Genomic DNA, 26460 nt, shown 5'->3' with positions numbered 1-26460 from the left:
TAGAAATAATTGTACTTTGATGCGTTTTTTTTCAATCTTATCGATCCGACCATCATCCATGGCATGCATTAGAAAAACGCTCTCCTATAGTTCGCACTTTTGCCAGCAGGTGTTCGCTCGTTTTAAGGCTGTTCTCCCTTCCCCTCAGGTGCGGCACAAGCCCGGGAGAGAGGTGGTAACGTTCCTCCTCATCTGCAACTTGGCCATGTGGTGCATCAACACGTTCGAGACCTCGCGCTCGGACGCCCACCCTAAGCAGCTGCACTTCTTCGGCTTCTGGGCGTGGACCATCATCAGCCACGTGTCCATGCCTCTGGCCATATTCTACCGCTTCCACTGCACCGTCTGTCTGTGCGAGATCTGGAAACGCGCCTACAAATACAAACCCGACTCTGTGTAACTGCATTCCACCAGTATCGGTAGAATGACGTCAAGTGGAGTGAGATGTTTCTACTTCTTCCGGTGGGTTCGGTGTGTTTTACGGAGAGTTTCTCTAACATTGGAGATATTTGGTTGTTTAGTAGTCATGTGTGAGCTGTGTAAGGTGCCAACGATGCAACTATGGCCTAGGAAAGGAGGGTAAGTACTCTGGAGGCGTCTTAGTCAAGTCGGCTATGTTCTCGGTGGTGTTGCGTAATTATTTGTATCATCGAAGGTTGTGTTTTTTACAGCTCATACGTATCAATCCGAAAATAAGGCGTTTGCGTATTGGAGAATCTCCTATTATTTTACAAATGAAACAGTTTTTAAGTACATCCTCCTGAGTTGATTCATGCTTGGAAAGCAGTGGTCTTGTAATGTAATAATTGTTTTCAATCAAAGCTGTATCAACGTTCAACCAGTCACGCTCTTTGAAGCATAGGCGGCGGAACGGGGAGGGCACCGGGGCACCGTGCCCCCTTTGATTTTGGCATTTTAACGTTAGCCCTATGGGCGTTTCATGGAAAGGATGGGACCAAAAGTCGGCAGTGCCCCCCCCCCTTAATTGAAGGTGTTCCGCCGCTACTGCTTTTGAAGTCACTCCTTTACCTAAGAAATGACGATCCACAGTGGAAATCGGACGATAATTTGTCCAGACCAACAGCGTTGACTGACATTTAACCTATTCGATATTGTGCCATATCGTTAGTACCCTAAGTCGAAAGGGTTTGATATCATCCCTGCATGTGGCAGGTGACATACGTATTTGAAAGGCCTGAATTAGGCCTATCTGGTCGACAGTTGTGTCAGCCTGCGCATTGTGGCATTCTGGATAAAGTGGGAGAAATCGGCGCATTTTGTCATTCACCTGTGTCGTGGAGAGAGATGACTTGCTTATCCACAATGTTCCGTGTTGTGATGTTGTATGTTCCATGTACCTATTGTGGCACGATATTTATGGCCGCTATGAGATCAGTGCCCGAATGATATTCGAGCCCTCTAGCCGATCAGAACTATATGCGTGTAGGAACGTATAGATTTTGTACGATTTCTGACGGACTTATGTGTGCGTTGACGGCCCTCAGTCACATTATTTCCGGAATAGATATGAGGTATTGCTGTAATCTTCACATGAATCGCATCTGGTTTTACTTTGTAATCGTTCTGCGGTCTTACGTCGTCTCTGGTAAGCTGTCTACACTACATATCGGTTACAAAAGCTGTTTTGCTTTACGGAGTTCCATCGTTTCAGTAAATGACCGTATCGTTACCCAGTAGCTCATAAGTGTACTGTGAAACCACGTATTTATATGTGCCACCCCTGCCATGCCCGTATGTACTGCAGCAGCAGTAACGCCTTCTATGTATAGTTCAAATATACTCCCTCTTTGTACATTTATGAGGCAATTTTCGGTTCAAAGAGTGTGACGGTGGTACTGCAAACGGACTGTTAAGGTTAAAAAAAAAGAAAATAGCTTGGTGGAACCGGTAGACCACTGTTCAATTGGTCCCTTAAAATATGCGTCGTTGCTCATAAATGTCTGACAATGGCTGGAAAGAAATGGTCCATGATTGAAAACTGTGTGGGGTGGCAAGCAAATATGAAAATGTTGCCCGATGTGACGTCATTGTAACCCGAGGGTGAAGACCGAAACAAGTTTTACTGCCCGAGGCCTAGCGGAGGGCAATTATGCTTGTTGAAGTATTCGCCCGAAGGATACAGTGACGTCAAAGAGGGCAATATTTGTTTTCTTATTGCCCCTACCCCCAGTATTCATTTTATTACATGGCCCACCCCAGCTCGCTAATAAATTTCGCTAAATATGTCGCTGCTCAGAAGAAAATTGAAAAAGGATTGCAAAATGAACTGTTTACAATTGTCCGTTGTCATGGTTTCATTAACCAAAATATGTAATTTCTTAGAAGGAAAACTCAGATGGAAAGCTTGCCGTCAACAAGCAAAATTATAACTTACCTAGTTTACTCACGAATATTGTGATGAATCACATAGCTGATCATCATCATCAATCACATGCTGACCCCCAGTATTCATTTTATTACATGACCCACCCCAGCTCGCTAATAAATTTCGCTAAATATGTCGCTGCTCAGAAGAAAATTGAAAAAGGATTGCAAAATGAACTGTTTACAATTGTCCGTTGTCATGGTTTCATTAACAAAAATATGTAATTTCTTAGAAGGAAAATTCAGATGGAAAGCTTGCCGTCAACAAGCAAAATTATAACTTGCCTAGTTTACTCACGAATATTGTGATGAATCACATTTACAAATTTGTAAAGCTTACACCGACTCAGGTGACTGCGTATTGTATAACTTGTTAGCCAGACAAGGTTAGCACTCCTCGTCGCGTGAGAAATCAGCCACGTGAGCTCGTGGGAAAGGCCGAATGTTCCGTGGGTGACCTCCCGCAAGCCTGACATCCGTCTCCTCGCCCCACCCTCCATCTCCCTCTTTCCCATCCCCCATCTCTCCATAGCATCGCTTACACGTGCTGTGCAGTTTTTTTTTCAACTGTACCTACGAGCTTACGAATGAGCTTACGAGCTTACGAGCTTATGAGCTTACGAATGGTACGACAAAAGTATGCAACATAAAATGCTACCATAAATTGCTGTCATTTAGTTAGGTATAACGTTATTAGATTTAGGCAGGACTTTGTCCTCTGTGATCTACTCATCTAATTCAGATCTTGAAGCTCTGGGTAACTGGCATAATTTATATCCGATTTATTCCGAGAGTGGCGCTAACGCTAACAGACATATTTTTTCAATCACTAAATCTATCTTCTTTAACTTGAGGACGTGCCCTTTTCCCATTTGTATCACCATTCTTTGTTCCGGCTTATACGGTCCCCGGTGAACGACAGAAAAGGCTCACATCTGGGCGACAGTGCCGCGGCTCCGTAGCTCGACGTTCAGGACGGGCTGACCCGCGCGGCTGAGCACAAACTGGGTGGTCGCTTAGTCCATGTTAGCGCCATCTTTTCAGTTCATAGTCCTCGGGATGGTCTTATTTTGGTTTTCTTGGTCGGGACGTATCTAAATATCATTTAACACACCAAATATCAATGCATTTCATTTCCTGGACAACGTATCTTGGCAAGCATGAATAGTAAATAACTAGACAAATCATATATGATTATAAATGTACTGCACTTATTGTCGAAATCTTCACATGTGATTCATCACGGTCCTGCCATCCTGTCATCATTTAGAGGTTTTCCAGCATGGCCAGGAGGTCGATTTCTGAGAGCATGTCGTTGACGGCACTGAACATGGCGTCCGATATGGCGTCGGCGATCGGGCCCCGGAACAGGTTGATGATGAGGTCGATGATGGGGTCAATGAGCCACCCGAACAGGCTCAGACCGTGGATGATCACCCTGATACTCCTGAAACAGTGTGGAAATGATATGAGGGGAAGCGTTCAACAAATTGCAACAAAGTTATCGGTTTGTTTGTCTACTAGTTACACCCATGGAAACAATAAATAAACGGAACGTTAAACGTGAAAGCATGACGTGTTAACCATTTCTCTAGTGATGTTTCTTGGATTATCTTATGCTACTGTATTTCAACGCTTCTTACCCGATGTCGGAGACTCGCAGCTTTCCTAGCTCGATAGCCAGGTCCTGAGAGGAGATCTGCGCCTGGAACTCGGCCTTCGTCCCGGTTAGATGGATCTCGGCCGAGACATGCGGTCCGATGCCGAACACCTCGATCTTGAGGCTGTAGCCGGCCACCAGCTCGTCGAAGCCGAGCCCGCCGTCCACTGACAGCCACTCGACCTCGTCGTAGACCAGGTGGGCGTCGGCCGTGCGGTGAACAGACGACAGGCCGTTCACAAAGCCGTTATACAGCTTCACGCCGGTATTTCCCAGGATCTGGTGGGGTGGAACCAATAATGAGATTGGCATGCGTGGAAAGTTCTTCTGGTAGCAAAGTGGACATGTAGAGGCAAAAATGTGTTGCATATTTGCCAATATATGCAAGGAATGAGTGATTTTGGATTTGTGCACTTAGTGCAAATTTTGTTGCAGCCTCTTAGAAAGTTTTTTTTTTATAAACTTTTTAAAGAAAATAAGCTTTGTAAAAACAATTACAAAGAAATAACCTCGTTACTAGTTAGTAGTTGGCGAGATTAAATATGTAGATGCTGAGTTGATCTAAATTAACGGCATAACTTATGTAATCAAACGGGCTTAACTAGCGAACTGAATTACAAGAAAAGTATGCTGACGGTCGTATATACCTCAGCATCCATCTCCGGCAGCGGCATCGGGTCCAGGCTGTTGGTGACGATGAACGTCTGCAGGTTCGGGATGATGTTGTCGAAGAAGGAGTTGGCGTTGGCTGAGCTGGTCAGCTTGAGCACGTTTGTCGACGGGGCCGTCCTATTGGAAAAAACATGAACGCCATCACAACTCGAATATCAGCAACACCATAATACACAAACCGAGCAAAACACGCGATATTTATTGCATTTTCGTCATTTACATTTAACCAGGGATGCGGAGCCGTGGAAATTTCAGACAGCTTCGGCTCCGGCTCTGGCTCCGGTGAAATGTCATGGCGGCTCCGTCTCCGGCTCCCGCTCCGGGCAAAAATGTGCCGGCTCCGGCGGCTCCGGCTCCGGCTCTGCACCCTGCATTTAACACCTTATCATTTCTATCATTTCATCCTATGCATCAATATATTCATTGATTGAAATCGTAGGGAAAAATATTACCACCTGGTCCAGCGCTGGAAGTGTTTGACGGCCGGAGTCTCAGCGAGGGGCAGCGACGCGTTCCAGAGCAGGTCGTTCAGCTCGTCAATGATGGTCGGCAACAGGTCGCGACGGGTGTCGTTGACCAAAATATCCACCAGCAGCGGGCCAAAGTCATCGGCAAACTCGTCAATCACAGTGGCCAGCTCGTCGTTGTCGAACAGGTTGTGGATCTGGATCTGTAATCGGGTGCGGCGGCTTAGCAATATAAGAATTAAACGGTGGTCACAAAGATTTGACGTACAGGGCTTAAATGAATTCCCGATATTCATTTAAACCCCTTGCCCAACGAGGGGAAAATATACCGCAGTATGGTCAAAATGATTGCCTTTTCTTATGAAAATGATTGCTCTATTCTAATGACAAACTAAAATAAAACGAGAGGCCAATCGGCATTAAAACTATCATTGCATGCGGCGTTTTATCATGGCTCACGTCCAGAGTGTCAAAGTGCAGATTGAAGTCGAGCGCCTCGATCTGGTAGTGGTCGCTGCCGTCGGATCGGTTGTGTTTCAGGTCAGCGTCGACGGAGGCGGCCAAATTTCCCAGAGCCACGCTGCCAGAAGCGCGAGGTGGTTAGTCACTTCGAGGGATCGGATACAATGATGAATGATAAAAACCTTTGTCAAAACAACGCAAAAACCGCCTAAATTCATCGCATGATGTTTCTTTTAATGGATAATTTCTCCAAAAGAACTATGGTGATGAATTAGCATTGATTCGATATCACTTGCATCCAAAGCTGTTGCGTACGTTATTGCGTAAGGCTGACATTACGATAGGTGGCAGACCTGCACGGGCCTCCTCCGTAGAGCGGGAACAGCTCGGCGAGCACGCTCCTGCTGTCGATGTAGTAGTTGCAGTCCAGGCTCAGCGTCGGCAGGCTCAGGGCGACGGCAGCCTTCAGGGTGAACATGTTCACGTGCACGTTGTCGATGATGAACGTCGAGAGGTTGTGCAGCACGGCATCAGTGATGTTGGCGTGGATGCTGCGAAGTGAAGTTGGTTACTTTTAGAGGCGGTGATTCGAGGACAGCGATCATAAAGAACATCATCAAATGGCGCAATTATCATTTTAACATCTTAACAGCCATTAGCCGTGTGTAACCATGTTGACGGAACTCACATGGATGGAGCGATTATGAATTTTGCATGCTATAACATTGAGCGATTCATCTTTTCCATTGAACAATGCCATGCAAGGGTTCAATTGTACATAATGTGGTCCATCAAGTAAACCATGCAAACATTAAGGGACAATCCATAGTGTCCAATAGAGATTCTATAGGCCGCAGTCTCACATCGTGGACGGTGAGTCGACGTCGATGGCCAGGTCTCCCAGCGGCAGCGGCTCGGGAAGGAGGCTCCTCAGCTGCTCCAGCAGGGCAATCAGCAGGTCGTCAATCGGTCCCGAGACGGCAGCGTCACTGGACGACCGCGCCGCCGCTGCAGGAACCCATCGCAACAGGAATGGCAATTTACCGCGTGCTTTAGATAGCAATACCATGCTTATAATCGTCGGGGTGATATCGCATGTATGCGATATCACATATAACTTAGATGAAGCTCTTTATTAAGTCCTATATAATCAGTCACTTATAGCCCGATTGCAATGTGGAAAAGGTGACCTCTGCGCTTTTCCATTTGTTAAGAAATGTCCATTGATTACATTAGAAATAAAGGCAACACTTATTTATCATATAGTTTTATGATACAACACTAGAGCATTGTGACACGAAGGTCAGTCATTTTATCAATCTAACTCGATAGCAAGAGAAAATGCTATTTTTATGCGCACGGCTCTCGCGAGATTAAGCGGTAGGTTTTGCACTTTTACATTTCCGGTTATATCTCAGAAACTAAATCGATCTACGATGAAGCCATTTTAAAAACCCGCGGACCTGCTCATAGTGCCTGGTAATAGCCATCGCTATGGGAGCCGCTTCACGGAATATGCGTTTGAACCTTACCACTTACCAGCCTGAACGGAGGCCAATTTCGGTAGCCCACTAACAGACTGGGACACCAAAAGGCACGTCAAAAAAACCCGGAGCAGCATCTGCAAAATTGTTGCATCAGTTTATCAAATGATATAAGCTTAACATGTGCATATAAATAATCTTCCCACCGTTGAATCAGATAAGAATAATGCAGAAATATAAGTAGAATATCCCTCCAACATTGAAGCTCACGGAATACAAATATCTTGTAATTATGTTGGGAAAGGCGTCAGTTACAACTAGACCTACAAACAGCAACGGCTATGTTTTGATGATAAGTACCAAATGACATACCTAAGTCAACCAGCTCTGGGCTTCGTATGATAAAGTCCAAGAAGGAAACTAAAAACGTGGAGATGTAAATTAAACAGCAAAACCAAGCGTACCTTTGAGCAGCAAATGTGTGACTCCGATGGTAGCTTCTGCGCCACTAAAGTATCAGCAGCAGCTTTGTGAAGTGACATTGAGCCATGTGCCGTCTCTAGGGGCCAGCCATGTGTGTCGTTCTCATGCGTCTCTTATCTTCAACACCAGAGGAAAATTTACATGATATGCTTGAGCTCAATAACGTAGCAAAAATCGCAAAAAAAAATAGATCAGGAAGTCTCGTATCCAGGATGTGCATTGTGCATGGCATGTTAACTTTTTTACAAACGTTACTTATGCAAATTCTTACAAATGCCGAGACACTACACTTGACCTGATGTGTTAGGTATACGTGAAAAATCGTCTCTTACCTACTAATTCACATTAAATATGACGTTTTCAAAACCATATCTTCGAATTACTTTTGCATCCACGACTAACCGTGTCTGTAGTGTAAAATTACGCAGATCTGATGCGGAAATATATAAAGTAGGAATATCCAAACAACTCTTATCAAAACGTGTCCTGGGCCGTTTAGCCTCTGCAAACTCGGGCTCCAAGGTCACTGAGAGCGTCACCTGCTCCGCTGGGCGCCGCTACCCACGTCCCTGTCCCTGAGCCCAGTGCTGTCCGCACAGGCCAGCGGGAGAGGCGAGATACACACGCCCGATAGCGTGAGAAACAACAGACGCTAGCTGGCTGTCCCCCGCCGAAAGACCACATTCGGGGATAGTCGAAAGATGCTATGGATACGATGTTTACTGGCCTGGGCTTTTCTGGTTTGCAAATTGTTAAAAAGTTGTGAATGACATAAAATGAAAAACTCGCGGCACATCAATCGTTAATAGATTTTTTGCAACTTTCAAACTTGCCCAGGAGACAAAAAACAGAAAGTGTAATCTCAATAGCTATGCCTTTCTTCCTCCTTTCACAAGAGCAAAAAAAAAAACTTTTATTGAGCCTTAACCCTCGCATGTGTAGGGGGGGGGTCGGATGGACCCCCCATGTTTTTTCGCGAATAACTCGCGTAAAAAGCGGCCGATCGCGACGAAACTTTCAGTACCCTCACATTGATTAATTTTACACCTACCCTGAAAATTTCATGACTCTGACCTAAATGACCTTTGACCTGTGACCTCTTTTCCGAGACCATGTTTGGCCGGAATCGCGATTCGGCGTATGTCGGCTCGCATTAGCCGCGCGTTTGCAAGCTTTTCGTGGTTTCAAACGTTCAAACATGTGATTTGATGTTGCTTCCATGCATTAGGGTGGGTGTCAAGGTCACCTGAAGGGCAGGTCAGGTCATTGACCTTCGGTGACCTCGGGTGACCTCGGTTCACTTTTTCGAGCTGTACATGTTTCTAGGCTAGTTTTTTGGAGCTGAATTCGAATTTAGCAACCATTTGAACATTTACGAAGTAGTTTTGGTGCCTTCGTAACATGTTACGAAGCTGTCAGAGGCGGTTGACACGTACTACGAATACCCGTCACGATGCCTACTGGTTGACCTGACCTGACCTGACCCGACCTGGTCTAAATGCTTAAAGACATCATCTGTAATAAAAACTAAACACGATGTTCGTGATCAGCACCCCGAAAAACCCCTTAGCAGCCACACTTTACGACTTTCTAACAGGTCCCGATTTTCCCGACTTTGGGTCATTGACCTGACCTGGAAGGTCACCCAATGACCTAGGACCTTAAAATTGGGTATCATCGGCTTCCTCTCATCACGGGCAGCACGCTCGTTTTTTTGCGAAGCTCTAGCTCGATCAGGGGCCAAACGGCAAGGGGGGTCCAACCGACCCCCCCCCCCCCCCACACACATTAGAAGCTGGCAAACGCCGCACACATGCGAGGTTTAAAACTAATACAGGAAATATAGACTTCAGGTACGAATTTTTACATTTATGTACGCATGGGTAATTCACGTTTTGACCGCTTAGGTTCAGTAGCCAGTAGCCACACAGCATGAAGATACACACCACTTGTACATACACACCACTTGTTCTTTTTCTCTCTTCCGCATCCATTTAGAAACATAAAATACAGCCACACCTTAAAAACGACGTGGGTGCTCCTGTGAAATGAGGGCGTTATAACAGGGCGGGGCTCCTGTGAACCTACCATGTGTGAGCTGTCTCACAGATATGCGGGCGCCAGTCAGCCCACGGGCCCGGGGACCAGTCGCCGGGGCATCGCTGGTGGGGACGCAGGCCTGTCAGAGCTGCGACAAGGCAATCACAGCTCGCCAAGGTAGAGTTCGGCTGGGGAGGGTATCTGAATGTGTACTGCGGGAATAAGGCTGGAGACCAGTGAACTTTTCTCGTTGCAAAGTGATGTCATATCAGCGTCTGATCGTGCTTAGTAACTCAGCAATATGTGGTCGAAATTGCTGCTTTCTTTTGAGAAAAGGGCTCATCTCATGGTTTGCGGTGTACATTCAGATGCATGTTTTTGCTTTTGTGAAAAGGTCACAAGCATTCCATTTATCTTCTTTCCTTTTTGGTGCAGACTTCCAGCCACCGATTCCGATTAAGTTCTGTCGGTGACAGTCACGCTGTTTCGAACGGTTTCACATCGCAATGCCTCACGTACTGTGCTCGTTCCGCTCAGATGCTGCTGAAGGCACTGACGGTGTGTCTTCTGGTGACACAATGTGTCGGGGCGCCCAAGAGCTGTGAGTAACAGCACGGTAACGTTTACTGTCTTGCTGGCACTGGCTTCGGCATGAACTATTCCATATGATATGGTCCGAACCATTTATAAATGTACTGTTTTCTTTTCTATTTTTATATTTTCTATTTCTTTATTTTCAATTAGTTTATTTTCTATTTAGCCTTTTCCAAGTATGGCCTTTTCAGTTTTCCCGTCAAGACAGCCCATATTCAGCACATCTTTGTCTTTTCACGCATGCTAACTCTCATTCATTACATTCTGTTGAAAATTCTCAATAATAAATATTCGCAGAACAGTGATTAACCAATAACTTTAATGCAATGTTAACCAATAAATATAGATAATGCAACAATAATCCAGTTGAAGCCCTATTTCTCACTGACCTGAGTGTCCACTGCGCGGCTGCACAGCGCCGCCGGCCGTCGGCGGACCCATCGATGAGCTCATCGTCGCTCTTCTGGAGGCGTTCAGAGACTCCCTGAGCGAGCCGCAGCCCATTCCCGACATCCCATTCAACCTGGATGTGCCGGGACTCCTTACGTAAGTTTACATATATGGTGGTTTTCCATTGGCATCAGAATCAATTTCCACAAAATGAAAATTATAGAGTTGTGTTTGATTTAAAGAAAGTGAAGAACACCAAAGGTGTTTCAATTTACAAAGGTAAAATGGCCACTATTCGCCGATCTCATCCCGGCATGCGTATGTGGCTACAACAAATGAGCACATTTCGATCATTTACCTACACCGACGAAAATATGCCGCTAGCATAGGTGTAAATCAATATTTTTACATTGCATGCTAATCTTAAATCGTGTAGACGTTTTAATCTTATACGTGATCGTGACACAAGCCCTAAAACAACTGTGCAGGATCTATCGGCCAAGAGTTTCGTGCTCTTTAGCATCGCCTCACGTCGCCGCCTCTTTCGCTCGCAGCATCCACCTGAACATCACCGAAGCCCTCCTGCACGATCTGTCAACGTTCGTCATCGACAACATCCACGTGAACATGCTTACCCTGAAGCTGGACCTGGCTCTGAGTCTGCCCACCCTCAGCCTGGAGTGTAACTATGCCTTCGGCAGCGGCAGCGTCATCGGTGACCTCTTTCCTCTGTACGGCGCCGGCCCCGCCAGGTCAGTCACGGGTCACTCCGGGCCGGGCGCGGCGGCACCGTGTTTGCATTCCGTGGTATAATTGTAGTCGGATTACTCCATTCCTTTCGGGCTTTTTTTGTACTATGACTTCATTCATCATTGGACGTGTGCTTGGGGATGATTCAATGAACAAACTTAACTAAGTTAAACAATAGAGTTTCGGTTTTGCCTAATTAATATAACTATATCCAGTAGGATTAGAGGAATTTGGCTAAAATTAGGGAAGGTTTAATTGAAATAAACCGATGTTAACTCCGAATGGCAGATTTTTTTGCCCCGTCTATGATATCAGTCGTTTGTCTTTCAGCAAAATCTTACATCACCACACGTCGTGTTCTTCGAACCTTAACCCTCGCATGTGTGCGGCGTTTGCCAGCTTCTAATGTGTAGGGGGGGGGGTCGGTTGGACCCCCCCCTTGCCGTTTGGCCCCTGATCGAGCTAGAGCTTCGCGGAAAAAACGAGCGTGTTGCCCGTGACGAGAGGAAGCCGATCATACCCAATTTTAAGGTCCTAGGTCATTGGTTGACCTTCCAGGTCAGGTCAATGACCCAAAGTCGGGAAAATCGAGACCTATTAGAAAGTCGTAAAGTGTGGCTGCTAAGGGGTTTTTCGGGGTGCTGATCACGAATATCGTGTTAGTTTTGATCACAGATGATGTCTTGAAGCATTTAGACCAGGTCGGGTCAGGTCAGGTCAGGTCAACCAGTAGGCGTCGTGACGGGTATTCGTAGTACGTGTCAACCGCCTCTGACAGCTTCGTAACATGTTACGAAGTCACCAAAACTACTTCGTAAATGTTCAAATGGTTGCTAAATTCGAATTCAGCTCCAAAAACTAGCCTAGAAACATGTAAAACTCGAAAAAGTGACCCGAGGTCACCCGAGGTCACCAAAGGTCAATGACCTGACCTGACCTTCAGGTGACCTTGACACACACGGGAGTAACATCAAATCACATGTTGGAACGTTTGAAACCACGAAAAGCTTGCAAACACGCGGCTAGTGCGAGCCGACATACGCGAAATCGCGATTCCGGCCAAACATGGTCTCGGAAAAGAGGTCAAAGGTCAAAGGTCATTTGGGTCAGGGTCATGAAATTTTCAGGGTAGGTGTAAAATTGATCAATGCGAGGGTACTGAAAGTTTCGTCGCGATCGGCCGCTTTTTACGCGAGTTATTCGCGAAAAACCATGGGGGGGGGTCCATCCGACCCCCCCCCCTACACATGCGAGGGTTAATGTATCCTATATACTACCTAATCCTTTAATTTAATCCTATACATTTTACGACTGTACCCCGTCAGCCCCCCCCCCCCCCACCACCCCTCTCCCCTTGGCTATTACAATAAAATAGTACCAGTAAAACGCCTTTTGGGCGAAGAACGAGCGAGCGAGATAGTGAGCCCTGCACGTGCAGAAGGGCGAGAGGGTACTTCCAACGGGCTTGTGCAAAGCACCCTTCTAACCGGTCGCTAGCGGTGTGCCAAATTTGAACGCAATCGGCCCAGCCGTTCCTGATATCTGGAAGCGGCATTCTGCACGTGCGCACGTGCAAACGGGGTTCAAAATGACTTTTGCACGGCACCCTACTAACCGGTCCCCAACCGTGTACCAAATTTGAGCGCAATCGGCCCAGCCGTTCTCGAGATCTGGAAACGCCCCCTGCACGTGCGCACGTGCAGTAGCACCCTAACCGCAACACATGGGAATGCATTGCCTGGTGGGTGCCTACCTGTATGCCAAGTTTCAGCGAAATCGCCCCAGTAATTACTGAGTTACTGAAATGGGAACAAATTTGGCACCTCTTGTTGTTGTATTTTGCACGTGCAGTGGGGGTCACTCACATAGATCAAGAGTATCCGACCTTTGGTAGAAGGGATGCAGCTACACTATAAAAATGACCGCAAGACAATCGCTCAAGCCGCTACTGAGATATGGGCCTCTCAAAATCATAACTTTTGCAAAACTGCTTGAACACCCTTGACTTTTCACGTGCCACGTGCCACGACGGTCACTGAGATGTATCAAAAGTAGTCAATTACGGGGTAGAAGGGATGGGGCTACCCAGCAAAAAAGACCGCAGGCCATTCGGTCCAGCGGTTGCTGAGATATAAGCCTCTCAAAAGCGTTACAGGCCGGGCCGGGCCGGGCCGCTCATACTGAGATTTTTCCGTTATATTGAAAAGACTCTCTTCGCTCGCTGCGCTCGCTCGCTCGTAAAAACGGCTGTGGATGATTACGAGCGAGTGAGCGCAGCGAGCGAAGCGAGTCTTTTCAATACCAGTAAAGCGCCTTTTGGGCGAAGAACGAGCGAGCGAGATAGTGAGCCCTGCACGTGCGGAAAGGCGAGAGGGTACTTCCAACGGGCTTTTGCAAAGCACCTTTCTAACCGGTCGCTAGTGGTGTGCCAAATTTGAACGCAATCGGCCCAGCCGTTCCTGAGATAAGCGGCATTCTGACGTGCGCACGTGTAAACGGGGTCTAAACTGACTTTTGCACGGCACCCTACTTACTGGTTCCCAACCGTGTACCAAATTTGAGCGCAATCGGCCCAGCCGTTCTCGAGATCTGGGAGCGCCCCCTGCACGTGCGCACGTGCAGTAGCACCCTAACCGCAACACATGGGAATGCATTGCCTGGTGGGTGCCTACCTGTATGCCAAGTTTCAGCGAAATCGCCCCAGTAATTACCGAGTTATTGAAATGGGAACGAATTTGGCACCTCTTATTGTTGTATTTTGCACGTGCACTGGGGGTCACTCACATAGATCAAGAGTATCCGACCTTTGGAAGAAGGGATGCAGCTACCCTACAAAAATTACCGCAAGGCAATCGCCCAAGCGGCTGCTGAGATATGGGCCTCTCAAAATCACTACTTTTGCAAAACAGCTTGAACACCCTTGACTTTTCACGTGGCACGTGCCACGACGGTCACTGAGATGTATCGAAAGTAGTCAATTACGGGGTAGAAGGGATGGGGCTACCCAGCAAAAAAGACCGCAGGCCGATCGGTCCAGCGGTTGCTGAGATATAAGCCTCTCAAAAGCGTTACAGGCCGGGCCGGGCCGGGCCGGGCCGCGCCGCTCATACTGAGATTTTTTCCGTTATATAGAAAAGACTCTCTTCGCTCGCTGCGCTCGCTCGCTCGTAACCAGTAAAACGCCTTTTGGGCGAAGAACGAGCGAGCGAGATAGTGAGCCCTGCACGTGCGGAAGGGCGAGAGGGTGCTTCCAATGGGCTTGCGCAATGCACCCTTCTAACCGGTCGCTAGCGGTGTGCCAAATTTGAACGAAATCGGCCCAGCCGTTCCTGAGATCTGGAAGCGGCATTCTGCACGTGCGCACGTGCAAACGGGGTCCAAAATGACTTTTGCACGGCACCCTACTAACTGGTCCCCAACCGTGTACCAAATTTGAGCGCAATCGGCCCAGCCGTTCTCGAGATCTGGAAACGCCCCCTGCACGTGCGCACGTGCAGTAGCACCCTAACTGCAACACATGGGAATGCATTGTCTGGTGGGTGCCTACCTGTATGCCAAGTTTCAGCGAAATCGCCCCAGTAATTACCGAGTTATTGAAATGGGAACAAATTTGACACCTCTTATTGTTGTATTTTGCACGTGCACCGGGGGTCACTCACATAGATCAAGAGTATCCGACCTTTGGTAGAAGGGATGCAGCTACCCTATAAAAAGTACCGCAAGACAATCGTTCAAGCCGCTGCTGAGATATGGGCCTCTCAAAATCACTACTTTTGCAAAACTGCTTGAACACCCTTGACTTTTCACGTGGCACGTGCCACGACGGTCACTGAGATGTATCAAAAGTAGTCAATTACGGGGTAGAAGGGATGGGGCTACCCAGCAAAAAAGACCGCAGGGCAATCGGTCCAGCGGTTGCTGAGATATAAGCCTCTCAAAAGCGTTACAGGCCGGGCCGGGCCGGGCCGGGCCGCTCATACTGAGATTTTTCCCTTATATTGAAAAGACTTCGCTTCGCTCGCTGCGCTCGCTCGCTCGTAATAACGGAAAAATCTCAGTGTGAGCGGCCCGGCCCGGCCCGGCCTGTAACGCTTTTGAGAGGCTTATATCTCAGCAACCGCTGGACCGATTGGCCTGCGGGTTTTTTTTTTTTTTGCTGGGTAACCCCATCCCTTCTATCCCGTAATTGACTACTTTTGATACATCTCAGTGATCGTCGTGGCACGTGCCACGTGAAAAGTCAAGGGTGTTCAAGCTGTTTTGCAAAAGTAGTAATTTTGAGAGGCCCATATCTCAGCAGCCGCTTGGGTGATTGTCTTGCGGTAATTTTTGTAGGGTAGCTGCATCCCTTCTACCAAAGGTCGGATACTCTTGATCTATGTGAGTGACCGTGTGCAAAATAAAATACAACAACCGTGTGCACGTGCAAAATACAACAATAAGAGGTGCCAAATTTGTTCCCATTTCAATAACTCGGTAATTACTGGGGCGATTCCGCTGAAACTTGGCATACAGGTAGGCACCCAACAGGCAATGCATTCCCATGTGTTGCGGTTAGGGTGCTACTGCACGTGAGCACGTGCAGAGGGTGCTCCCAGATCTCGAGGACGGCTGGGCCGATTGCGCTCAAATTTGGTACACGGTTGGGGACCGGTTAGAAGGGTGCCGTGCAAAAGTCAGTTTGGACCCCGTTTGCACGTGCGCACGTGCAGAATGCCGCTTCCAGATCTCAGGAACGGCTGGGCAGATTGCGTTCAAATTTGGCACACCGCTAGCGACCGGTTAGAAGGGTGCTTTGCACAAGCCCGTTGGAAGTACCCTCTCGCCTTTCCGCACGTGCAGGGCTCACTATCTCGCTCGCTCGTTCTTCGCCCAAAAGGCGTTTTACTGGTGTTATATTCGTGGTTACGAGCGAGCGAGCGCAGCGAGCGAGCGAGTTCATACTGAATTAAGGGAAAATCCTGAGTATGAGCGGCCGGCCGGCCGGCCGGCCGGCCGTGGGGACGCTCTTCAAAAGCTAATATCTTAGGAACGGGACATCCGATTGACAAGCGGTCTTCTTTACTGAATGTCACTTGGACGTAAAAGTTCTGTGGTGTAATGGCCACCATGCGTTCTTGCCAACCACCGCACGTGGCGCGTGGTAAAGTTGGACATTTTTTAAGAACCCCCAAAATTGCAACCTCAATAACGGCACAACGGTTGGGCCGATTGAATTGAAACTCGGTACACAGTTAGGTCTCCATCAGATAATTCATCTGCATGTGTTAAGGTTGGGGTGCTACAGCACGTGCGCACGTGCAGGGGGCGCTCCCAGATCTCGAGAACGGCTGGGCCGATTGCGCTCAAATTTGGTACACGGCTGGGGACCAGTTAGTAGGGTGCCGTGCAAAAGTCAGTTTGGACCCCGCATGCACGTGCGCACGTGCAGAATGCCGCTTCCAGATCTCAGGAACGGCTGGGCCGATTGCGTTCAAATTTGGCACACCGCTAGCGACCGGTTAGAAGGGTGCTGTGCACAAGCCCGTTGGAAGTACCCTCTCGCCCTTGCGCACGTGCAGGGCTCACTATCTCGCTCGCTCGTTCTTCGCCCAAAACGTGTTTTACTGGTAAATAAAATACTTCTATTATATCAACAGGTCATTACTAGAACTGTGATCAATCTACCAACTTGAATCGAAGTCTTACGTCATGATTGTTTGCAGCTTTGCCATGGAAGGCATGGTCCTGACTGCCAATGCCGATCTGAAGCAAAACTTTTCTGGCGGACATGACCACTACCAGATAACCGATCTGGATTTCTACTACCACTTCGACACTCTGGACGTAAGCGGAAACATTCTTAGATTTCCATTCTATCCATCAACTCATCAACCTTTGATAACAACAAATTAAACATTCACAGTACATACTCAAGCTTTTCTATTATATCTTTATATTCATTACTCCGGACTTTTGATCAAATATAATAAAGTTCTATATCTCCTTTACCAGGTCCAGATGCACAACCTGTTCAATAGCGAAGACATGGCCACTGTGATTGACGGCTTCGCCGACGACCTGGGGCCGATTCTGGTGGACGTGATCGTCAACGAGACGCGCACTGACCTGATGCCGGTCATCATCGATGTGTTGAACGACATTCTGTGGAACGCCACCATCCTGTCGCCGAGCCCGGAGGCCGCTGACGAGGCTCCTCTCAGGTCAGAAAGGCGTGCCGGGTGGGTCATATAGCTCGGTCGCCATACAAATGTCGCTGCTTCCTCTATGCCAGTGGCAAGAAAAATGCAGATAGCTTGAGGTGTGCGTAAAAAGATTGTATGCTTGTCTGTTGCTGTTAGAGATGAACAAGCGTAACTGCAGGTTTTTGGTCCTGAAATCTAAATTGGGTATGACAGTCGTGATTTTACACCAATAACCAATACCATACCGTTTTCAGTGAGCCGTTGAAACCAGTGCCGGTAAAACTGCCTATCCGGGATGGCGTGGAGGCTCGTCAAGCTCCTCTTCAGAACCTCCCTAAGATCGATCGCGTGGGCCAGGCTGATGTGCCCAAAATCAACATCAAGGTATCGAGTTTCAACGCACAGCGTTCAGCTGCGTGATCAAGTGACGTTTTATATGTGAGGCGAATTCTGGCGATACAAAAGCTTTTTCCAATTTTGGACCATTTGTAACAGAATGGCTTCGACTTATTGTTTACACTGACTTCATGTTCTCAATCATTGATTGATGTTAACGAGTTGTTTTATTTCAGAGGCGCCAAGGAAAGTATCCGTGATACTGAAGATCACCTAACGTTCTGTGCCGTCCTCTAGCAAATGAAGAAACAGCCGGTCTTCTTTCTGAATGACTTCTACTTCTCAGTTGAAATCGTCATGTTTACGTCTATATTTAGCCATTAGATGTAATTAATATGAATTCAATTACATGGTTCATGCAGTTGTTTTTGGAACGAACAGTGATGAAAACAAAACAAGTTGGGCTGTAATATTGCAAAATAAAGCAAGGAATTATCATGTTATGTTGAATGTTTCGCTCATCCCTATAGCTACACTACATATATGACTGCCAAACGAAACTTCTTTAATGGCATAAAACTTTGTTTTTAGCCTCATATATTCAGTACTCTGAAGGGAATATGATTACTATGGGCTGCATCCCTCTTTTGGGTTTGGCTGGAACACTTGGATGTATAGTCATTCACTGCTGGTGTTTATTATGCTCTGCTGATCCATGCGACAACACATTAGAAATCAAAACGGCGCGAAACAAGGTTCCGAATATAATTAAATGTCTTGTACTTGGCATCGCACACTTATTTATCGAAACAACGATACTTTGCGAAAAGATGGTGCATGTGAAAATGAACTGCATTTATACACTAAAAATGCTTGTATGTTATGTAAAGTGGATTTAATGATAACATGTAACGATCTGCTTGCCTACTTTGCTATGCTTTGAAAGCGAACATGGGATTATGCATAACGACATACGAAACATTATTACGAAAGTTGGGAATATAATTCATTTGAACACTCTTTGATTGTCCAATAGGTGTCTACTACTGTATAGTCATATCAGCGCTTGCATATTTAGATGCTCATTTTTGTGCACGAGTGTAGTACATCCAATAAATAATATTGAACACACCAAAAGTGGTAGGGAAAATAATCTTTGACACGTTATCAATGACACTCGAGTTACCTTTGTTGAGCCAGCTAAGAAAGCGGTTCACTAGGCCCTCATTCTGATCGAGCTGCTCTTCTGAGTCTGCCGTCGCACCGAAGGCGATGCGCCGTTTGGTGACCTCTGCGTCCCCGGGGAGCACTGTAATGGTGGCCACCTTCCTCGGTCTGACTAGCAACGGCCTCACCCGGCTGCCGACGCCCAGCCGCAGGTTCTTGAAGCTGTAAGCCAGCGTGAACTCCCCCATGGCAAAGAACACGACGACGATGCAGAAGAACATCCAGACGTCCATGGCTTTCATGTAAGAGACGGGTGGCAGGGAGCGCTGGGCGGTGGTGAACTGTGTGGCTAGAGTCAGCAGCGAGGTCACCCCCAGCATCACGCGGCCGGAGACGTTCTCCACCGGGATCCAAAAGCTGAGGAAGGAGACGAGCACGATCAGGATGGACGGCAGGTACATCTGCACGAAGTAGTAGCTGAACTGGCGGTCGAAGATGAAGCTGGCCTCGACACAGGTGTGGTTCAGGTATGAGTTCTCGTACTGGTAGTGATAGGAGCAGTCGCGCGGCTCTACGCTGCTCAGGGTGTACTGCGGAATCTTGAACTTGAAGTTGTTGAAGTAGATTCCCGGTGGTTGGAACGTCAGGTTGATGTACTTGGCGTAAAAGTTGAACGACTCGACAGGCAGGGAACATCGCTGACGGTCCATGGGGAAAAATCGAAAATCGAAAGCACAAAAGTTGGTGATCGCTAACCGTTCCGAGTAGAATATGCTTTTGTCTGCTCTGTTGATTTTGAGAGCTGCATTCCAACGGACAACATCGTGTCTCGATGACTTCTTTGCTTGCTTGAAGAAAAGATCCGGCAGCCAGATATCCTCCAACTGGTCAGTATCCATTACGATGAAGGGCCGATGCTCGCACACAGGAAACAGCAATCTGTAGTCGTGCCATATCATGCGGAAGTACAAGTCGACTGTGAAATCCTGTCTCATTTCACTGATTTCGGTGATGGAAAGAATCCAGAAGGTGACCTTGAGCTTGACTGGCTGACCTTTGGTGAACGGAGGCATGTATTTGTCGTAATCCTTCGGAAGGACGTTGTAGATCGGCTGCACTCTGCACGTAGCATTGTCGGCATTTTCCTCGGCGGATAATCTGTGGGGAATATAACATCTTTGTCAGTTCAATGTAATGCTTGCCATAAAGCAAAACAATGCTTTTAACCTGCATTTGAATGACAGTGTCGCTAAGTAAATGATTTACATAAAGTAATAATGAATTAACTCCTTTAACCTTCGCCCCAGTGGGGGGGGGGCATATATTACCACCCTGTCGCAATTTTTGCGTGTGAATAAAAAACCGCGACGCCGCTTGGAGTATCCTTCTGTTTATCAATTTTGGACAATGTGTGAACAAATTTTACCCCAGGTCATGTCAGGTCAGGTCACCAGGTTAAGTTAACTGACCAAGCCTAAAAAAGTTTGCAATGATGTCCAGCCTGCAGTGTTTGTCAGAGAGGTTTGAACTTGGTGGATTGCATGATGTTATGGGCGCCTATAATTTGTTTATCTCGGATTTTTTATGTCCGTGACCTAAGGTCAGGACAGTGCAGTGGCGTGACCTTTCCATCATAAGTCAATGGAGAAAATTAAAATGCCTCTAGATCCGTGTGTACGCATAGGAACAGTCCAAATATTTCAGAATCACAATGATTTGGACCACCCATGACGACCAAGGTGTCTTTTTGCTGATAGCCTCTAGAAAGGTCATCCCAGGTCATTTGAGGCTACAAACAGATTTTTGCCAAAAACTCTCGATTGGAAAGAGATAGAACGCTGGGGATGGCTTCATTGTGTTTGTCTTGTCGAGACGCATCAAATGATATCCAACATGACCTATTAAGGTCACCACATGACCTTGACCTGAGGTCAAAATTTGACCTTGACCTTTCCAGGGAGTACAAATATATGTTTCGAAGCGACTGAAGGAGATAAAAACGATAGTGCCATTGCCAATTCTTCATCTTCGCTGGTTCAAAAGTTATTCGTGAAAAAGTTGTATCCAAAAACAGCTATTTTTACAATATTTGACCTATGGAGGCTTAACCGTTGACCTAAGGTCAACTTTGATATGACCTTATCAAAAGAAATGTTCAAAAGCTATCGATTACTTTTCCATGCGTTTTTCTAGTTATCAGAGTTCCTGAGATAACGGCATGTTTTCTGAAAAATATAATGACAGTTGGCAAATCTTGACCTTTGATGACCTCTGGTGACCCCAATATTGCTTTAAGATGAACAATGACCGAAATACTTTCAAACGTACGCATTGAGAGCTATCGACTGCTTTTTACTGCGTCTATCTAGCCCTCTTAGTTTTTGAGTTAGAGATGGGTGGTAACATATACCCCCCCCCCCCCCCACTATGGTGAAGTTGGCTGAGACCGCCACACAGTGATGCAAATGTGGTTCACGAGTGGCCATAAATACCAAAAAGTCAAGTTTACCAAACCGAGTAAATCGCGATATGGCCAACCAAAGAAATGTTGGGGTCATCTGAAATCACATAGAGTTCATGTTTTTGTCAAAACCGGCCTCGTGTATGATTGTCAGAATTTGTGACATTTTCTATGTCGTAAAATAACTGTCAGGTACTTGCAAGTTCAAACGCCGCTAGCGTGCGTTCATTTCATACAAACTGCAAAAATTATACATGGCAATGATCCCTTAAGCCTGCTGCTTCTCATGATGGGTCGCAAAAAGCCGTATCTCTTTTGGTTTGGCGGTAATTTAACCATCTGTCATCATACTGCAATCGCAGTATTTTGCTAAAAATGATTTGCTTTCGTTTCACCTGCAGCAGTTTACACAGTTGTGTGTGCCCGTTAGTCCACTATTTCTTAGCCTTCCCCAATCATTTCTTAGCCGCACCGTGAAAGAATGAAGGCGCTAGCACAGGGCAGACCGGAGCTATTGAAGTTTTTGTCGGGCGCGGTCGGGTGTCGCGGTGGGCGGCGGGTAGGCGGATTGCTTTCACCGCGGATTTGCAATTTCGACAGACGGTTGACTTTGACCTGCTATAAGTAGGTCAAATATTGACCTTAAGTAAAAAAAAATATGTTCACTCGCGAGGTCTTGTCAAGAGCAAGCCGTTGGTTTTTGTCGCGAGGCGCTAGGACGTTTCGTTTAGGAACAGCATGGGTATGCACCGACCAACCCCCGCTGTGGCCGCCCGCCCGCGGCGCGGCCGCCCGGGCCGCCCACCGCGCCGCGGCACCCGACCACAACGGACGAAAACTTTAGTAGCGCCGGCAGCCCTGTGCTAGCGCCTTAATTCTTTCACAGTGCGGCTCAGAAACGATTAGGGAATGCAATGGTATGGTGGACTAACGGGCACACAATGTGTAAACTGCTGTAGATGAAACGAAAGCAAATATTTTATAGTAAAAAACTGCGATTGCAACATGATGACAAATAGTTCGATCAACGCCAAACCAAAAGAGATACGGCTTTTTGTTACCCAGCATTAGAAGCAGAAGGCTTTGGGGATTATTGCCATGCATAATTGTTGCCATTTGTATGAAATGAACGCACACTAGCGGAGTTTGAACTTGGGAGTATCTGACAGTCATTTTGCGACATAAAAAATGTCACGACTTCTGACAATCATATACGAGGCCGGTTTTGAGAAAAAAACATGAGAATCATGTTTTTCAGACACCCCAAACATTTGGCTGACTGGCCATATTACGATTTATTCGATTAGGTGAGCTTGAAATTTGGGCCTTTTCAGTATTTATGGCCACTCGTGAACCCCATTTGCATCACTGTGCGCCACTGGGGCGCGGGTGAAAAGTTATATGTGAAATAAAGTTGGTGAAATTGAAGAAGTCAGACATTTAAATGCGCTAGAATTGCCGTATTTACGTTTCCAACCTATATTTTTTTTCTATGAAAAACAGAGGTAGCTCTGCACTACTGTAGTGACAGCTTCAGCGCGTCGTTCTATCAGGGTAGACTGTGCCGCCTAGCACGCATGTAAGGCGGAGCAGTATCCTCAAATGATGCGCGTTGCCGTTATCCATGCATCGCATCCTTCTTTTGATAGATACAACTGCTGTAGTTTCAGTTTCCTAGCGAGGTCACTTAGTCTGGTAAACGTCTGAATGCATATGTATGTACATCAATGTAAAATGCTTTAAAATGGGCGTAATATAAGAAACTAGGCAGCTACACATACTTACAGTTGATTTTTGTAGCTGTCTTGAGCGTTACACGTTTGAAGATTCCAGACAATCACAACTATCCACACTGTCCATCGTGTTGTCAGCATTTCTTTACACATAAGAGCCATTTGTCTGCTTGGCTCTTCCCCGAGATACTAATTATCAGACTCAACTAGCGATCAAGTCACCAAGTCTTTCACCAAAAAGCCCAAAAGGTGCTTTATGAATCACAATTGCTCTCCATCCCTAGCGCCAAAATGACGAATCGCTAGATTTACCGTCATTTCTGTTCGGTACCTCACGGATCCAATGTGTACCCACAGCTGAGTGTTCGAACGGCCAACCTGTGACGCTCTGTAGTCACTGACTCGATGTATGTTCTGAAAGCACAGATGGCTGCAAACAGCGACCCGCTCGCGGTTGAGCGAGGACTGAGGTGCTGCCCAGGCGGGACACTCAGGACCGGTCAGCCGTCAATATTCTGAACGACCTCTTCGATTCTCATCATCCATCGGCCGCGTCAGCTGAAATCGATAGTCCTATCGCGTCTTCAATAAAGACAAACAGCCGCTTCGGAAAGCAACGGTTTACCTGAAACGCATATGCATAAAGTCATGTCATGACCTCCTAGACTGAGTATGATAGAATTGCAAATCAATGCAGTTATCGGTATGTGGCGGTTAAGTCGAAGATCAGCATCGCTTATAAAGAAGCAGTCATGTATAAAGCGAAATTTCCCTGCAGCCCATGCAAAACTATTTCATCAAAACGTTTTCCACAAAATGTCCATTTCGACGGGTTCTGTCCTTTCGGAGCTAAACAACTGACCTCCAGTCTAATCTGGGAGCATTTATATGCTGTTGAAGGAGATTTAACCCCCGCCCGGTGAGGGAGTTGATGCAACTCACCTAAGGGTTTTCGCAAGTAGCGTAAAAACGGCGGCGTGTAACGCTGCCAAATTTGGCATACCCTCTAGGGCAGCATTCGGACACTTATCTTTCAAATTCAGGTCTCAGTTATTTTAGGTCAGGCTACCAGGTCACAAAAACCTTGTTCAGGATAAATTGGACGACAAAGTTGAGCGGAAACGGAACGACACGAGCTTTTCATTAATAGCGTGAGTGCCATACCACATAGCGCTACTTAATTTCAAGTACAACTTGGGGCGTTCATTTGACGCGTGTCCTGGAAGTTTTGAGTTCCAGTGACCTCAGGTCAGGTCACAAGGTCACAAAAATCGGTACATTGTCAAACTGACACTGAAAATACACTATTTTCCAGGAAATCTATCTAGGAGTTCATCAAGTTGATTCAAACTTGCAAGTTGAAGGATATGCTAAGCTCGCCGAGTGCCATCGCGTACCTCCCAGCTTTCCAAGTTCAGTTGACCTGAGGTCATCTAGAGGTTATGACAAATTATAAGGACATTTTCCCGAAGGGTTCCAATTGTAAAAACATGAGAGAGATATGCTCGATTTAACGTTTTTATACCTTAGTTTGAGTCTACTTGATGTTTGTATGTCGCAAGAACGCTGAGATCGGGTCAAATGAGGTCAACGGAGGTCAAACCACGTTTTTGCTAATAACTTGGCTCACAATGACGCTAGAACTTCAAAAATAGCGTCATTGTGTTTCTTGTAATCAGCCGAGTTGAATGGTATGCAATAGCCGTTTTCACGACGGGCTCTCCGGCGAGTGCACCTGATTGAACCTGATTTGACCAAATTTGCACCTAATTTATTTTACAGCAAATATCTTTATCTTATGAATTCATTTCAGTGTTTTAATCGATGATACTCTCTGATAATATGACAAAGCAGGCATATAAGCAAATAGTGCAACCCTAGCTGATAGCTACTAAGAGACACACTGAACCTGATTTGACCAAATCTGCACCTGTCTGCACCAGATGTGCACCAATGTGTACCAGATGGCCGTCGTGAAAACGGCTAATATGATGCATTTTGAATAGCCTACGAACCTAATTAACCCTCGCTGGCCGAGGGGGGGCGGCACCCGGCCCCCCCATAGGGTTTTTTTCGCGATAGCTCCGAACACGCTGGCGATAGAGAGCTGAAACTTGGCATACCTGAACCTTGATTCAAGTCGGATCTTTTGACACCAACCGCATTTTCAGGTCAGGTCAGGTCACTGACCTATGACGTCATAAGTGAACCTCTGCACGGTCTTCAGATGTCGCAACTTCGCAACGCCCTCACTGCCAGAGGAGATGTCACAGGGAAATGAAACTTGCAGGATCTAGTATCCATTATGAGTCTCACAACTTGTATATCTCGGATTTTTTCTAAAGGTCATATCAGGTCAGGTCATTTTTGTGACCTCACCATTATAAGTCAATGGGGAAAAATGAAAACTGCTATTCTGGCGCCGGGAACGATCTCCAACTATCTCAAGCACACAGAATCGTGATGTGATTTGATGCACTCCTTGCAAGGTTAGATGCGTCACTTTTGCAATGTTGACCTTGCGTGACGTCATTTATGACGTCATCAAGGTCAAATTAGTTTTTCGTCAATAACTCCCGAACAAATTGAGCTAGCGAGTCGGGAAAGCCACCAATGAACTCAGGAAGGCCTGCCGAATCGAATGATATGCGATATGACCTCTTTCGACCAACTTCGTGACCTGGGGGTGCTGACCTGACCTTGACCTGAGGTCAACACCCAAAGTTGACCTGACCCGAACAAAAAGTATATCATTCGACGCGCCTTATCGAGGCGAACACGATGCTGCCAAAATCGCGGCTCTGCGGCCGTTTTTTGCGAAGTTATTCACCAAAAACTGAACCGTACCTTGGGGCACTTGACCTGACCTCAGAGGTCACCCACCGGTTGACCTAGGACCTTAAAATCGGGTACCAATCTCTGCGTCTCGTAACGGCGCACACGCTCGTTTTTTTCCGCGACGCGCTAGCTTCACCAGGGGCGAAACGGCGAGGGGGTGGTCGTACCCCCCCCCCCCTCGGCTGGCGCGTATGTAGAAAACCAATAGGTCCGGCGAGGGTTAATCATATTATAACTATAACTATAACTTAATATGATTATAACTATAACATATATAATATGTAACTGATATAATTATAACTTAATGGGCGCACGCTAAACTTGGGACTCCAAAATTCTGCCATAGAACCGGA

The 26460-nt window shown here is 46.7% G+C and overlaps 4 protein-coding genes across 6 annotated transcripts in view; 2 read left to right on the top strand and 2 right to left on the bottom strand.

Moving 5' to 3' along the window:
- LOC122366867 (proton channel OtopLc-like) overlaps positions 1 to 1819 on the top strand; it is a 49317-nt gene extending 47498 nt beyond the window's left edge. For both annotated transcript variants that reach the window (XM_043339507.1, XM_043339506.1), the window contains one exon: positions 149 to 1819. In XM_043339507.1, coding sequence (XP_043195442.1) covers positions 149 to 400 — 252 coding nt within the window. In that variant the 3' untranslated portion in view covers positions 401 to 1819. The remainder of the gene's footprint in view (positions 1 to 148) is intronic.
- A 1333-nt stretch (positions 1820 to 3152) lies between these two features.
- LOC122366858 lies at positions 3153 to 7769 on the bottom strand. Of its 2 annotated transcripts, none has more exons than XM_043339488.1 (9): positions 7595 to 7769; positions 7186 to 7267; positions 6510 to 6654; positions 6000 to 6197; positions 5644 to 5764; positions 5173 to 5387; positions 4693 to 4834; positions 4029 to 4324; positions 3153 to 3832 (listed from the first exon to the last, which is right to left on the bottom strand). In XM_043339488.1, exons 1-9 carry the CDS (start codon positions 7670 to 7672, stop codon positions 3652 to 3654), a joined length of 1458 nt encoding a protein of 485 aa, XP_043195423.1. In that variant the 5' UTR covers positions 7673 to 7769; the 3' UTR covers positions 3153 to 3651. The 2 variants fall into 2 exon arrangements, with proteins under 2 accessions (XP_043195423.1, XP_043195422.1); XM_043339487.1 differs by having other exon boundaries at positions 5170 to 5387; positions 7595 to 7724.
- Positions 7770 to 9733: 1964 nt separating this feature from the next.
- LOC122366857 lies at positions 9734 to 18928 on the top strand. Its single transcript, XM_043339486.1, has 8 exons — positions 9734 to 9830; positions 10191 to 10254; positions 10664 to 10793; positions 11192 to 11389; positions 17093 to 17213; positions 17382 to 17590; positions 17827 to 17956; positions 18145 to 18928. The coding sequence occupies exons 2-8, from the start codon at positions 10191 to 10193 to the stop codon at positions 18166 to 18168; spliced, it is 876 nt and encodes a 291-aa protein (XP_043195421.1). The 5' UTR covers positions 9734 to 9830; the 3' UTR covers positions 18169 to 18928.
- Positions 18929 to 18990: 62 nt separating this feature from the next.
- Positions 18991 to 20372, bottom strand: LOC122366855 (glycine receptor subunit alpha-1-like). Its single transcript, XM_043339484.1, has one exon. The coding sequence runs from the start codon at positions 20146 to 20148 to the stop codon at positions 18991 to 18993; it is 1158 nt and encodes a 385-aa protein (XP_043195419.1). The 5' UTR covers positions 20149 to 20372.
- Positions 20373 to 26460: the final 6088 nt, after the last annotated feature.

Source organism: Amphibalanus amphitrite, unplaced genomic scaffold (genome assembly GCF_019059575.1).
Source record: "Amphibalanus amphitrite isolate SeventyFive unplaced genomic scaffold, NRLGWU_Aamphi_draft 000835F_arrow, whole genome shotgun sequence".
Taxonomy (NCBI): Eukaryota; Metazoa; Arthropoda; class Thecostraca; order Balanomorpha; family Balanidae; genus Amphibalanus; species Amphibalanus amphitrite.
This window is presented reverse-complemented; position numbering and strand designations above follow the sequence as displayed.

Coding starts and splice junctions, on each gene's coding strand:
- LOC122366858 (XM_043339487.1), bottom strand. CDS start 7,672: ATGTCACTTCACAAAGCTGCTGCTGATACTTTAGTGGCGCAGAAGCTA. Junction 4,835..5,169: donor TTCCAGCGCTGGACCAGGTG/GTAATATTTTTC, acceptor TTTTTCCAATAG/GACGGCCCCGTCGACAAACG. Junction 4,325..4,692: donor TGCCGGAGATGGATGCTGAG/GTATATACGACC, acceptor CCACCCCACCAG/ATCCTGGGAAATACCGGCGT.
- LOC122366857 (XM_043339486.1), top strand. CDS start 10,191: ATGCTGCTGAAGGCACTGACGGTGTGTCTTCTGGTGACACAATGTGTC. Junction 10,255..10,663: donor TGTCGGGGCGCCCAAGAGCT/GTGAGTAACAGC, acceptor GCGGCTGCACAG/CGCCGCCGGCCGTCGGCGGA. Junction 17,957..18,144: donor TGCCCAAAATCAACATCAAG/GTATCGAGTTTC, acceptor GTTTTATTTCAG/AGGCGCCAAGGAAAGTATCC.
- LOC122366855 (XM_043339484.1), bottom strand. CDS start 20,148: ATGCCTCCGTTCACCAAAGGTCAGCCAGTCAAGCTCAAGGTCACCTTC.